At 37.7% G+C, this 15519-nt stretch overlaps 2 protein-coding genes across 5 annotated transcripts in view; both read left to right on the top strand.

Moving 5' to 3' along the window:
• LOC143852870 (PH, RCC1 and FYVE domains-containing protein 1-like) overlaps window positions 1-15519 on the top strand; it is a 66222-nt gene that overhangs the window by 38149 nt on the left and 12554 nt on the right. For all 4 annotated transcript variants that reach the window (XM_077362507.1, XM_077362505.1, XM_077362506.1 and 1 more), the window contains one exon: window positions 13173-13319. In XM_077362507.1, the coding sequence (XP_077218622.1) occupies window positions 13173-13319 (147 nt within the window). The remainder of the gene's footprint in view (window positions 1-13172; window positions 13320-15519) is intronic.
• LOC143853151 (uncharacterized) lies at window positions 4159-11426 on the top strand. Its single transcript, XM_077362886.1, has 5 exons — window positions 4159-6048; window positions 6139-6343; window positions 6443-6660; window positions 8643-8817; window positions 11339-11426. The coding sequence occupies exons 1-5, from the start codon at window positions 5700-5702 to the stop codon at window positions 11424-11426; spliced, it is 1035 nt and encodes a 344-aa protein (XP_077219001.1). The 5' UTR covers window positions 4159-5699.

Genomic DNA, 15519 nt, shown 5'->3' with positions numbered 1-15519 from the left:
GGATTGGGGTAGATATCTGTCGCGCGGCACAAAAGTTGTTTGGATTTTGTTTCTTCAAATCTTTGAAGAAAATCTTGTATCTTTTGCTCTGATAGCAAATTGATACAGCACCGTGAAGAGAAATTGAGGAAAGGGGCGAGAAATAGACGAAAGGGGAGAGAAATAGAAGAATAGGGGAAGAGGAGACGAAAATAACCTGAAGAAGAGACGAATTTAGGGAGAAGTAGAAGAAGAGGAGAAGAATAGACAAATTTAGGGAGAGGAGAAGAAATCAGAAGGGGGAAGAAGAAAACCAAAATTAGAGGGAGAAGAATCTTTATTCAATATCAATCAAAGGTACAAAATAAGTTGTAAAGAGGCCTATATATAGGCAAATAAGCAACCTAAGAAATAGAAACCTTCTAAAATAAGAATTCCCTAAAAGACTAAACTTCTTAATTCTAAATAACATGGATAAAATCCTAGAAACTAATAACATGAAAATAAAAATACTAGAAACTAAATAATACGAAAATAAATCCTAATATCTGCATCAATGTGTGAGAACAAAATAATTAAATATTACATTGTACATATATATGATGAATTTTCTTTGAGATAGTCATGTGATTAGACCTTTGGATTCACAACTCATTTGCTATGTTATACTTCATTCATGTGATATTTGCCTTGTTAATTATATCACTTTGCCATGTTCTACATGATATACTCTCTTCTCTTATTTCTACGTCTTGTGGATATCATGTACAGTCATTAACGATTCTTACATTCACTTTCATACTTCGATTATCTATTTGTTTCGTGCACGGACCATGTTACAACACAATCTTAGTAAGCTGCTAATTATTTTATGAGTTTATTACAAGATCGTTTTTAGTTTTCTGACTCCGTTGCCTCTCAGGAAACGTAGAAGAGGTAGAAGACGGTGCCTTTGGAAATGAACACCTTTGAACTACAGTAGGACGGGGATTGAGCAGACATGTTTTGACAATGACAATGTCGTCATCCCACGTGTTGAAATCTTAGTTTGAGTTATTTGAGTTTAGTTAGACATTTAGTTATAGATTTAGATATTTTATTTAGGATGATTGAACAAGATATAATAGGCCTTTAAAATTTTATAAAATAAGATTGCTCATGTTAGTTCTTTATTTGAATGTCTCTCATGTATCATAATTTAAAAAAAAATTCCTTGTGTTCTTATTTTTTTCCCGTAGCGACCCGATACGGAAAGTAGGTCGTTCCAGTTGTGGTATCAAAGCCCAGGTTTAGTCAGTGATGGACCTGGTGCACGAGTCTTGGGTACGTCTTAGCAATGTGGTAGTTGGACAAGAACTTAAATACAAGCCATGCACCTCCCTTAAACACTCAAACATACCCTTTAAAGGAAAACACACATCCGCGTAGATTTTTGGGATAAAATCAAGGTTTTAAATTTCGGTTTCGGTACTAATTTCGGACCCCACCGAAATTCAAAATTTTGGGCCAAAATTTGGTACTTCGGTTCGAAATTTCAAACCGAATTTCCTAAATTTCGGACCGCAATTTGGTAACATTTTTTTTTTATTTTAAAAATTGCATTTTCTTGAAATTTCGGACGGAAATTCCAAAGAAATTCTGAGATTTCGGCCGAAATTTGGAATTTCAGGAAATTTCGATTTTGGTCCCCACCGAAATTTAAAACCATGGATAAAAGTAAATAAAATTGACCACCCACCTGTTGGATTTCTAAGTAGTTAAAATAATTATTCTTTTACATATGCAATTAATACTCTATTTGCTCGTTTTGCAGATGCGGCACTATCAGAGGAGAGGAGGTAGAGGCAATACCCAAGAGGGAGAGGACCCTTTGCACATGATTGTAGAGCTTTTAAGAGGCAAGCTCAAACACAGGCAGCAAATTAAACCTCACTTCAGATCATAGCAGCGTCACATGCTACTCATAAGGAGCCAAGGGCTGCAGCTGACCCTTCACAGCTACACATACAGTTCAGAGATTATCACTCTCCAGAGTTCATGGTAGTAGGCGATCCTATGCTGGCAGATCATAGATTGTAGAGGTAGAACATATTCGTGGTTTTAAATTTCGATTTCGGTACCGGTTTCGGACCCCACCAAAATCGAAATTTCAACCGAAATTTTGAAATTTCGGCGGAAATTCGGCGAAACAATAAAAAAAATATTTTATTTGATACCAAATTTCGGTCGATTAATTAAAAAACTGTTTTTTAGGTGAAATTTTGAAATTAGAAATTTCAGAAAAAACGAAATTTCGACCATAATTTCAAATTTTCAGGCGAAATAAAATACCATTTCGTTTAAGTGACGTTTCGGTGTCGGTCCCAACCGAAACCTGAAATTTTGGTCTGAAATTTAGGATTTCGGTCGAAACTTAAAACCATGAACATATCTTTGTGGTAATGGAATGTTCTTTTTATGGGCAAAAATTGATGACGTTCTTTTTATGGGCAAAAATAAAATAAAATTTGATGACGTTTGCCATAAGGGAAGGGCGAAAACCATCAATAAACTTGCTGACCTTGTCCTCATCTGAATGCGCATAGCTAGGTGCATACTTCAACAGCTCCTTGAATCCGACTCCATTCTGAACCACCATCATAGTCCCCTATTTCAATGATGCAAACTGCAATGCTAGGTTCCTCTTGACATGGTTTGAAAAATACTGAATATTAAATCTTGTCTTGAACTACGCCCATGTCTCATCCCTGGCTTCTGGGTAATTCCGCTCAACATTTCTCCACCAAATCCCAGCCTGATCCTTCAACAAGCAGGTGTCAAGGCGTATTTTCTGAGCGTTACTACGTTCCATTACCACAAAGATGCGTTCTACCTTTACAATTCAATGATCTGTCAGCATAGGATCGCCTACCCCCGTGAACTTCGGAGGGTGATAATCTCTGAACCGTTTGCGTAGCTGTGAAGGGTCAGCTGTAGCCCTTGGCTCCTGACGAGCTGCAAGTGACGCTGCTATATTCTAAAGTGCGGTCTGATTTGCTGCCTGTGACTGAGCTTGCCCTCTCAAAAGCTCTGCAATCATGTCCAAAGGGTCCTCTCCCTCTTGGGCATTGCCTCTAGCTCCTCTCCTCTGATAGTGATGCATCTGCAAAACGAACAAATAGAGTATTAGTTGCATATGTAAAAGAATAATTATTTTAACTACTTAGTAATCTAAGAGGTGGGTTGATCAATTTTATTTACTTTTATCCCAAAAATCTACGTGGATGTGTGTTTTCCTCTAAGGGTATGTTTGCGTGTTTAAGGGAGATGCATGACTTTTATTGTTCTTGTCCAACTACCCCATTCCTAAGACGTACCCAAGACTCGTGCTCCATGCCCCTCACTGACTAAACCTGGGCTTTGATACCACAACTATAACGACCTAATTTCCGCATCGGGTTGCTACGGGAAAAAAAAAGTAAAAACATAAGGAATATTTTTAAATTATAATACATGAGAGACATTCTAATAAAGAACTAATATGAGCATAGTTGTAAATACCGTTTCGTTTCGTCCGGAATGGACGAAACGAACCGGTTTCGTTCAAATTCCGGAATGAAATTGACAAAATTTCGTTTCGGACGAAATTTCGTTCCATTTCGTCCATTCCGGACGAAATTTTCCGAAATCCGGAATGGACGAAATCCGGAATTCCGGCCGAAATCGTCCATAACGGCTAGTTTGACTTGCAGAATTTACGACAATGCCCCTGCAACGGCTCTTTTTGGTTTTTGACCATTTTAACCTCAAAATGTGACCGTTTATAGCTGTTGGGAAGGGTATTTTAGTCATTTTTAAATGCACAATCAATAAAAAACTCTATAAATAGCATTTTCCCTACCTTCTTTTCCTCCACCTTCACATAAGTGATTCTCCTTCTCTTCTCTACTTTCACTTACACTATCTATTCTACTAAATTTCCTACAAGTCTACCCTCTTCTTCAACTCAATCCAACTCTATTTTGGAGCAAAGGGAAGGCATACATTCAACTTACCACTACAAGAAGTCAAGAACTATTTCCAAAGGCTTATTTCAAGTGAGTGAAGGCTAATTTTTTCTTCTTCTCTTCAACTCAAGTTCAACCCCAAGGTTCTCTTTATTTCTTTCCATTTCCTTTCTTTTTTTTTTTACTTCATTTGTCCCCTTCTACTTCATTTTTTTGTAATTTGTTTCAATTTTCTTTCTTCGAATTCATTTTTCCCCTTCTTCTACTTCATTTCAGAATGAATGGGTCGGGTTCGGGACCTTCTGCAGGAGCATCCTCTATTGGTTCGGCACCCGCTAGATCGGATGACCCGGCATGGTCTTACGGTACATTGGTTCCGGGTCAAAGAAATAAAATAACTTGCATATTCTGTGGCAAAGTCATATCGGGTGGAGGTATAACCCGCTTGAAAGAACATTTAGCGGCTGTTCCTGGTGAAGTAGCATCATGCAAAAAAGTGACTGAAGATGTAAAATATCGAATGAAGCACCTTTTAGATGCAAAGAGAAAAGAAAGGGCTAGGATGAGCATATCCAGAGCAGAGGTTGGAGGTTTTTATGGCACACCAGACGAAGAAGAAGAGCAGGATGAAGAAGACCTTGGCACACAATTGCTTCAAGTCCCTCAACGAAGAGGTAAGGAAGTTCTTGTAGAACCGAGTGGTACAAAAAGGAAGAAGAAGGGAATCACAGGAGGGATCAGGAATTTCTTTGCAGCACGAACAACCCCTGGAGCCCAGCCAAGCATTAAAAGTGCTTTGGCTACTAAAGAAACAATGGATAGAGCAGACATGGCGGTTGGCATGCTTTGCTACGATGCCAATCTCCCTTTCAACGTTGCCAATTCACCTTTCTGGCAACCTATGTTTGACGCTGTGAATGCCGTGGGTTCGGGTTATAAGGCACCTACTTATCATGCTTTAAGGGGTCCCATTTTGAAGAATACAGTGGATGAGGTAAACAACTACTTGGAGGAAATTAAGATGTCGTGGAGATACACTGGTTGTAGCATTATGGCAGATGGATGGACAGACACCAAACAACGTTCCCTAATCAACTTTTTGGTGTACTGCCCTAAAGGAGTCATATTCCTCAAATCCGTTGATGCATCTGGCATAGTGAAGAATGCCGATGAATTATACAATATCTTTGCAAAGATTGTCGGAGAGGTGAATTCGGAATATGTGGTGCAATTTGTAACTGACAGTGAGCCAAGTTACAAAGCTGCTGGGAAAAGACTAGAAGCCGCGTTTGGTACATTCTTCTGGACTCCGTGCGCAGCTCATTGCTTAGATCTCATCTCGGAGCATCTGTGCAAACCGACTGTATTTCCTCACATAGCAACCACAATTGAGAGGGCTCGAACGATTACAAAGTTCATCTACAACCATGGAAGCCTCTTGAATTTGATGAGGAAGAAGTTCACAGGAGGGAAGGAGTTGTGCCGCCCTGCTGCAACCAGATTTGCTACAAATTTCATTAGCATACAAAGTCTGGTGTTGAATCGGAAAGCACTTCAGCAGATGTTTGTGTCTGATGAGTATAGTACTAGTAGGTTTGTCCAACACTCACTGAGTGAAGGGGTAGTTAGTACTGTGTTGGATAAATCTTTTGGGACCAATGCAAGTACATTCTAAACATCAGCGAGCCTTTAGTGAGAGTGCTGCGCTTGGTAGATCGGCAGGACAAACCGGCGATGGGTTACCTATATGAGGCTATGGATAAGGCCAAAGAGAACATCAAGGAGAGGTTGAAGAGAAAATCAGATTACAATCCCATCTGGAGGATCATCGACCAAAGATGGGATAGGCAACTCCACAGTTCCCTCCATGCAGCAGGATATTTTCTTAACCCTGCTCTCTTTTTCACTCCTACCTTCTCTAGGCACAGTGAAGTAACCAGAGGCTTGTTGGCATGCATCACTCGACTGGTACCTGATGAAGGTACACAAGACCTCATCACCAATCAGATTGAGGATTATCGAGAGGCTAAGGGTATGTTTGGAATGAAGCTTGCAATCCGCAACCGAACGAAGTTGGGACCAGGTATATTTGAGTTTTTTGTTTAATTAAGTATAATTCATTTTAACTTTCAGTTTCTCAACAAATAATGATTTACTATTTGTTACTTTACAGTTGCATGGTGGAATCAATTCGGAGGTGACGTGGAAGAATTACAGACATTTGCGATCAGAATTCTCAGTCAGACCTGCAGTGCGACTGGGTGTGAAAGGAATTGGAGCACCTTCGAACACATTCACTCTGCAAAGAGAAATAGGTTGGAGCACCAGAGATTAGATGACTTGGTGTTTGTCCATTACAATCTTAAGTTTCGAGAAAGGTATACAACGTAATATAATGTTTTCAACTCTCACCTCATCACTTTAAGCTTTTAAGTTTAACCTTTGACATTGATTAAACTTAATGTTTTCCTTTTCAGGGACTTGTTGAGGAAATCATCTACCACTAGTGACCCTTTGAGCATAGACCATCTGGATGTCATGATGGATTGGGTTGCAGAAGAAGAAGATGTCATATTCACGCCGGAAGACATTGGGTGGGAAAATCTTGAAGCACCTACTGTTATGGTTGGGGCCGGGGACGACAACGACGACTTTCTCATGCCTCTTGAAGAAGATGTCCATACTGGTGGTTCAGGTGGTGATGACGGCGGCGGCGACGACGACGACGACGAAGAAGACATTGAGTATGATCATCCGGGTTATGATGACTGAGACTTGTTGCTACTAGCTATTGTCTATGTTTCATTTTCATGTATCTTTTTTTTTAATGTTTTTCTATGTATCAGACTATCAGTTGCACTTGTGCAAGACTTTATGTGTTTAAGTAATGAATGTCTTTTGGGACACATATTTTGGACTATTTATTAGTTTTTCATATTTTTCTATTGATTTTTTATTTTTTTGGATTTTTCTCATATTTTTTAATATATTTTTTGTGTGAACGAAAAGTTTCGACCGAAATGCACCGAAATGACCGAAATCCCACCGAAATTCCGTTTCGGTGGCCAAAATGAAATGGCGACCGAAACGGAATTTACAACTATGAATATGAGCAATTTTATTCTATAAAATTTTGAAGGTCTATTACATCTGTTCAACCACGCTAAATAAAATGTCTAAATCCATAACTAAATGTCTAACTGAACTCAAATAACTCAAACTAAGATTTCAACTCGTAGAATGACGACATTGTCATTTCCAAAACCTATTTGCTCAATCCCCGTTCTACTGTGGTTCAAAGTTGTTCATTTGCAAATGTACCATCTTCTTTCTCTTCTACGTTACCTAGGAGAAACAGTGGAGTCAGAAAACTGAACAAGATCATGCAATAGACTCATAAAATAATTAGCAATTTATTGAGATTGTATTGTAACACGGTCCATGCACGAAGCAAATAGATAATCAAAGCATGAACGTGAATGTAAGAATCTCTAAAGAACATGCATGATATCCACAAGATGTAGAATAAGAGAAGGAAGGATATTATGTAGAACATGGCAAAGTGATATAACTAACAAGAAGGATATCACATGAATTAAGTATAACATACCAAATAAGTTGCGAATTCAAAGGTTCACATGACTATCTCAAAGAAAATTCATCATATGTATATACAATGTTATATATAATTATTTTGTTCTCACACACCGTCGCATGTGGAAAGTTTACTATATATATATATATATATATATATATATATACTATGTATACATATATATAGGCCTTAGTATTACGAAGTAATATTGGAAGACACAAATATATACATATGATCAAGAATCATCACACATCGGTCTCAAATTTCACTTTTGGAAACTAAACATGTACAACGGACGAATGCATATTACTGAATTATAATATCAACCCACTAAAATTCTTTTAAAGAGCCAATTATCACTTGCCTTGAGTCCATTCGTGACTGTAAGGACGGGGCAAGAAAATCTCTACACGACTGAATCAGAAAGATATCCTATGCTAATTACATATCAATAGTGTCAAAATTTTCTTTCAACTAACCTTATGTCGTCATTAAGTTAATTTGTTAAATTCCGTCTTATCATGGCGATGGAGATTTTCGGGTTTTAAAAAGTTTGAGTGTGTTTTTGTTGTTGGAGGAAAGGATATTAATCACAACCACGTGTTATTTGTATAAGGTTGTGTTAACATGTTAATTGGGTAAGTTTTGTATTAATTAGGTAAACTTTATGGATGATATCATCACAAGCATTTTTTGTTTTTGAAAAATGACAATTTCATTGATACTATGAAAATTACATTGGGGACCAGGGGTCCCAGCTAGCATTACATAGAATCAATTAAGGCTGGCTAGGATTATACTCCTAGGCCAGAACAACCAAAAAGCTACTTAGGGACAATCACCACTGTGAGGTCTACACTTCCATCCGCTTCCATCCTGGTAGAAAGTTGCAGTTCCTTTCGAGTTCTTCATCTAATGCCTTTTATTTCTTGAGGACCCACTCTCCTCATGATTAGAGACAGGGAGGAGGCAAGACATTCATCAAAACAAACTTGTCATCACCATTTAGATAGTCATTTAGTTTGTGCTTTTAGACAAGTCGTAAAAGACGGGATAACTCTCTCCATACTATACTGGGTCAGGGACTCTGGCAGATAAAAGAAAAAACCCCCGGAACCTTGTCTACGAATCCCAGAATCCTTCTGTACGAGCGGCTCACTTCCAGCAGCCAGATACCTTCCGCCTTGGACACATCCCAGTTTTGCCTCCCACAACCCTTATTACGAACCCAAAAAGCTGTCTTCCAGGGCAAGGGAGGTGATTCTCCTGGGACGTCTGGAGAAGCCATTCCTCAAGATGAAGAAGGGGACCTTTTAAAATTCTGTCTTAGGCTTGAGAGCTTTCTCAAGATGAAGAGGGGGACCTTTTAACACCAGACCCAGGCCTTGAAATACTCGCTCCTAGAAGGCAGCGCTAGACCAGAGGAAGCTGAAGAAACCCAAGATGACAGTCCAGCTTCCCACAAACGCTTTAAATACTAAAAACCCCCTCATACCCAATAAGCCAAAACGTACAACCGCCCGGTAACCAAAGATTCAAAGCTAGGTACAGGTGGGACCCACCCTACCAGATTTGCAGAAGAATTTTAGGAACCTCAAGAGTCTGCAGTTTACCTTCCTTGATCCTGATTTTGAATCCAAGATATTCTCTAAAATATTCATAAAGAATTTTCCTTGTGGTCTTCGCCTCCTGGCCAGAGGGTTTGAAACATCATTAAAAGCGCTAGGGGCTCGACAGCCAAGGCTCTGCCTGGCTCTAGGATGTAGCCCAACTGTCTTGGTATTCGGGATATGTACATTCAATGAAGCACTTTTCCGCCTAGGGCCGGCAGGGTGTTTAGCTTAGGTATCTTGGAACTTACCAACGGTAGACCTGGGTGACTTGGATTCCTCTCTTGGGGTCCCACCTCACCGATCTCAAGACTAGCCAAAGGGACTTTCTTTGGTGACCCAAGCTGAAGGTTTGGTTGGGTAGATTTGAAATTTGAATTCCGTACGTGGCCCAACGGCTCCCCAGACAAACACCCCGCTCTATCTGGTGATTGGTCCTCCGACAAGAGAAAATCCGATCCTGGTTGATCAGGGTTTTCCTTCGCAACGCCAACTCCAATGGTAAAGGTGTGGTCTAAAACTTTGAGCTTAATGCAGGGACTAAAGAAATGCCAGGGGGGAGCTAGAATTTTAGCCGAGGTACAGTTCTGGTGGATGCCTTCCATCTTGGTTTCTAAAACCTTACCAAAAAGCCTCATAATGCCTCCACTGTTGAAACAACCCAAACATGCAAAGGAATGCCATAAAAATGAACCCAATGGGCAGCCTCGCCTTGAATAAATTCCTTTTTCCATGGTGAGAGGGAAAGCAAATGATTATCCAAGGCTTCCATCCCTTATCAAGGATCTAAAGTGCTTATGACTCTGATTCAAATATAAAAGGAACTTCATCTTTCGCCTACATAGAAGGACAATCTAAAGATGTGATTTCCCATGACACTTGTGCCCATTTCAAAAGATCCTGCAGGGTCTCAATATGATTCTTCTTTTTCCCTATCAGGCATGCTCTTAGGGAACCCATTCGCATATCCACTTCCCTATCCGAGATAGATAAAGATGAGCTCCTTGAACCTTCATGACGGTAAATTCTGCCTGAATCAGGCCAAGGATCACCGTCATCATTACATTCTACCCTGGGGGGTGATCTAGCACGAGGAACCCATTTTGAGTGGATTCTGGCCCGATGACACCACCGGCATTCACCACACCATCTGAAGTTGAGGTATTGATAGGGAACGCAGAACTAAACTCCTTGATCATGCTTGGAACCCCCAAAGGGTTTTGCCCCCCTTCCCCGAGATGTATTAAGGGAGGGGGTCAGATTCAATTTAGCTTGCGAATACCTTCTGCATTCAATCTGCCAACCAAAATTTTGGTAGTGACAGTGTGGGCACTGCCAATTCCCCTTTCTTTTCATCCTTTTGAAAGTATGGTTTTATGGTTCCCGTTTTCTTTACCCCTCTTCCGTTTTTTCGGACGAATGAGATTTCCTCCTCATCACAAGCATATTTGGATAATTGCACTATGAGATTTCCTTTGGCAACACTTGAAAAAATAAAAAAAATAAAAACAAAATAAATTAGTGCAATTAACAAGCATATTTTGATAATTGCACTAACTTATTTTGTTTTTATTTTTTTTATTCCTTCAGGTGTTGCCAAAAGAAATATTACCATTCTCAAAAAGCTCTTACAAGCTCATTTTAATAAAAAAAGAAGGAAACAAGCTGAGTTAGCATAATTATCAAAACAGGGTAGTGTAATATAAATAGTCCCAATTTGTTTTATGGTTTTATTATATATATATATATATATATATATATATATATATATATATATATATATATATATATATATATATATAAGATTTGCTATGGACCAACCCTACCATGCCATTTGCAGGTCGACGATTGCTTGTAACAGCAACCACATAGGCTCACTTCATATCAGATTTTGTCTTATCCACTTATTTCAACCGAGGTGGTTGCATGAACATGAATTGATCGTACTTCAATTCTCTATCTGTGAAGGTCCATTGCAATAACCCAATAAATAGGTCACGCCTCCTTCTTTCCAACCCGAGCCACCTCCTGTCATAGTCAATTGAGTAGCCATAAAGACACTAGGAGGGGTGACCGTAGGGAAATAAAAGAGGGTCGAATATAATATTTCCCTATAACTTGTGTTTCTATCTTTATAGTCATTTAATCTCTTCTCCTCTGCTTTGCAGGTTCTCTCAAAGAGAGTTTGGGCATGGAAGTATTTGGAAACAAGATGGGTCGGGTGTGGATTCAATGGATCTGGAATTGAAAGTTTGAATCCAGGCATGTTTTTGTGCTAGAAGATTGCGGATTGGGGATTTCACGGCTGAAATTTTAATCGAATAGATTTGGGGTATTGGGGTTTTGTAAAATATATTTTAGGGTTTAATTTCTTTGTAAGATTGAATCAGCATGGTTTAGATGATCTTGTGAAATTTTTTTAAGTGGATGTTGAAATCGTTGTGAATGAAATTACGGTCTGAAAAGATTACAAAGAAGAAATAAGTTTTGGGCACGCACTTGCGAATGGAAGTTCGAAATCGGTGAGACTCTACTTCCCTCCTTCATTCTCTCTTCTTGTTCTTCCCTCTATCTCTCGATCTCTCTGTCTCTCTCTTGTTCTTGGTCTCTCTCTCTCTCACTCATGATCTCTCTCTCTCTCTCTCTCTCTCTCTCTCTTTTTGTTCTTTCTTTTTCTTTTTTCGCTAACTCCCTCTCTCTCTCTCAAACTCTCACGATTCCTCTGTAAAATTCTCGATTTCTCTCTAACTATCGATATCTTTCTCTCTCTAACTCTTGATCTCTATCGCACTCTCTCTCTATTTCATGCGTTAAGTGGGAATGGACCCACAATTTTTGTTTTTTTATATAAAAACCCCAAAATTGTGGTTATTTTTTTATTAGGGGTTTCCTAATCTAACTCATATACCTATTTGAAAGAGTCCTTTTGATTTTAATTAACTTAAAGAAAGAAGTGTCATTATCAATATGGTTTAAGGTTTCTAAAAAGGGTGCCTTTATAAAAAATCTTAAGTGGTTTTTAGTTATGATGTGATTATAACGCAAAGAAAAGTGGTCGTTGCATCTTTTTATTCCCGTAGTGACCTGATGCGGAAAATGGGTCGTTACAAGATGCGAAATGGAATGAAAGTTGGAAGCTTTGTCCATTTATGCTAAGCTGGGTCATATTATTAAATACATATGCTTGGCTAAAAAAATATGTCTTTTACTACTAATTTTGTAGTTGTAGGAAGTTGTTTATCTGTGCTAGAAATGGAGATAGGGTTAGAGAGGAAGAAGAGGAGGAATGGAGGGATGGAGAGTCCGCTAATGAGTCTTCCCATGAATACGATGTATATACAGCCCCAACTAGGGCAACATGTGTACAAAGACTACAATACTCCTCACAATACAAGTAATGACTAAACTACCCTACAACACTCTTCAACAATCTGGAATGTATCCATTCCAAAGGTTAATTAGTTCCTAATATTTGTACTTGTTTTATGTGTTCTCTATGCATATTTTATATTCTTCTTTCAACGTGTAAGATATGATTCATTTTGTGAGTTTCTTCTCTTATGATGGATGCTACTGTTACTTTTGTTGCATTGGATGTGTGACATGTGTCTGTTTCGTTGCTTTTTCATGCTTGTTCTTCAAGAATGATAGATTTCAATGATATGGTGTATAGTGTAGATTTTTCTGCGAAGATGACTTCCATTAGATATGTATATGGGAATGATAAAGTGCTCTTTTGGCGCAATTCTCAATCTTATGTTCCTCTTGAGGGGTTCTCCTTTCTATGGCATTATCAAATAAGATCCAACCCTAAAATAAATATTTATTTATTTCCAGAAAGAAAGTTTGGAGTCACTGAGCTTTATTAGGTAAAGGAACTGCAGTTGCTTTCTAAAACAAACAGAACTGTCGCTTCCCTTACCTGACATAATACACCAGATGGTTCCAATTAGAAGTGTATAGCTTTTGTTTTTACATTGTCTAATGAAGCTTATTTTGTAGGTGGAAAATATCACTCGTAAATCCCAACTTCAAGAAGTTGAGTTGGAAAGAACAACTAAACAGTTGAAGGAGGCAATCACAATTGCAGGGGAAGAAGGTGCAAAATGCAAAGCAGCGAAGGAAGTGATCAAGTCGCTTACTGCTCAAGTAAGATGATAATTCTTGTTCTCATTTTGCAATTTTTAGCAAGAATATTTTCCTGATTTCAAGCAGTTTGAAAATTGATCTAGTTTCCATGGAAATTGGCATGAGCCACATGTTATTGAATATGCTATATAATTTACATAATATCATGCTTTAGAATTGTTTCAAATTTGTATTTCAGAAGTTTGAAATTCTACTGTTGGGGTGTATTTTAATTGCTGTGTTAAAACCATTGCTATGTGTGCATAAAGTCATGTTGTATCGATTTCTGGTAAGAGGTCCTGGCCCTAATAATGGGGAGTAACATTGTCTTTTTTCAGATGTATACAAAATATTTTTGATCAAAATGGTGTAAAAGGACATATAGATGTGGGTTAGAATGACCAATCATCAATGTGGGTGTCAAGTTTGTCAATACTATCTCAATAAGATGGGCAGTGATAAATCGACCCCCTAATATCTTAAATCGACGCCCATGTCTCTCTCTCTCTCTCTCTCTCTAAGCACTGCCCTATACGGGGGTCCATTTAAGATATATGGGGGTTGATTTATCACTGCCCTAATTTTATTATATGGTATTGTATATATATGTATATACTACACATATAATTTGACCCTGAGTTCTAATTGTGTGCCATCTTAAGTTTTAAATCTTGATATAAACGAAGTTATTATTCCTTTCCATTCTTGGATTGTTAGCGGGGGCTAACAAATTGAAGGCAGGCATATCTTTATCAATTTTTTTGTTAATTATTCTCATGGAAAATCCATTTACTGAAAAGAATCTTGTAACGACTTGGATTTGGGACAAATTTTTAGACATGATTTTTTTTTCCAAAATCCCAAAATCCGAATCACTGCCCGAAAAAGGGAAACAACAACTAAACAATTCTATAACATTAACAGAATGTCTATTACATGATTTATCTCAACCCCAAAAGAAATCCTATGAGTGCTTTCTCCCATCCTAAGTGCCACATAGGCATGTTCATCAGCAAAGGCTCCTTCACTTTCCTCACCTACAAAGTCTAGAAAATAATCTAAGTCAAACATCAAGCTCATGTGGACTGGCTTGGATAATAAAAGTGACAAGAATGAAAATTTGCATTATAAAGGTGTTTCTCATGGCATTCACATGTGATAAAGAAAAGCAATAAGAATTATAAGATTTATTGCTAATGATAAAGAATATCAATACGCATATGAGAATGTCAAGGGAATATACTAAAGACGGCAAATCATGGAATCATATAAGAGAGATAGGTAAACTACGAGAAGTATCATGTCATCTCGACGAGGTATATGGGTCATATCTATGACCTCATAAGTATATACACGATGGAAATCATCACAAACCTGTCGGTAAGTCGCCACACGTAGCTCTATGGCCTTCTCGTACTATAGCACGAGGCGTAATATTAATAATGAAAAAAACACCGTGTATATAGATTATGACCTAAAAATAAAAAGTCCTATCACAGAAAATTCTACGGGGATAATCAGTTAATTCAATGACATAGGTGCAAAAAGAATGTGAATAATCATAGGAAACATAAATATAATCATAGAAATCATAATAGTAACTAATATTATAAAAGTCAGTCATCACTTGCCTTGATATTGAAGTCTAGGTGATTGCACGGAGTCCTGACACACTGATCTAAAGATGAGGATCCTGAGGCCCAAATTTAATAATTAGCTTGATGTCAATTTCTTCTTTCGGTCTTATGTTAAAGTTATTTAACATATGCCTATTATTGTCCTATGATATGTATTTTCATTTATTTGTTCAACTACTCTCTATGTGGTCCCAAAAATCATATTTTCCATATCCTAATATATATATATATATATATATATATATATATATATATATATATATGAGGAAAAGGATTGTATATATATATATATATTTTTTTTTTTTTCATTAAAATACTCTGAAAATCTGCAACTAAATCAGCCCTAATAACTATAAAAATCTGTGACTAATCACAGAATAATACAACGAAAATCAGTACTTAATCATGCATTTAAAACCATGGAAATCTTCACTTATTATGCCCTAAAGACTGAAAAATCAGCACCTATTTATGTGCTTAAATACTCAAAATCATCACCGATTTAGGGATATAAAATAGTGAAAATCAACTACTAATTAGGGTCGTAAAACTGTAAAAATCAGCACTTTTATGGTACAAAATTC

This window comes from Tasmannia lanceolata, unplaced genomic scaffold (genome assembly GCF_043159265.1).
Source record: "Tasmannia lanceolata isolate RefF3 unplaced genomic scaffold, GAP_Taslan_0.1 ptg000019l, whole genome shotgun sequence".
Lineage (NCBI taxonomy): Eukaryota > Viridiplantae > Streptophyta > Magnoliopsida > Canellales > Winteraceae > Tasmannia > Tasmannia lanceolata.
This window is presented reverse-complemented; position numbering and strand designations above follow the sequence as displayed.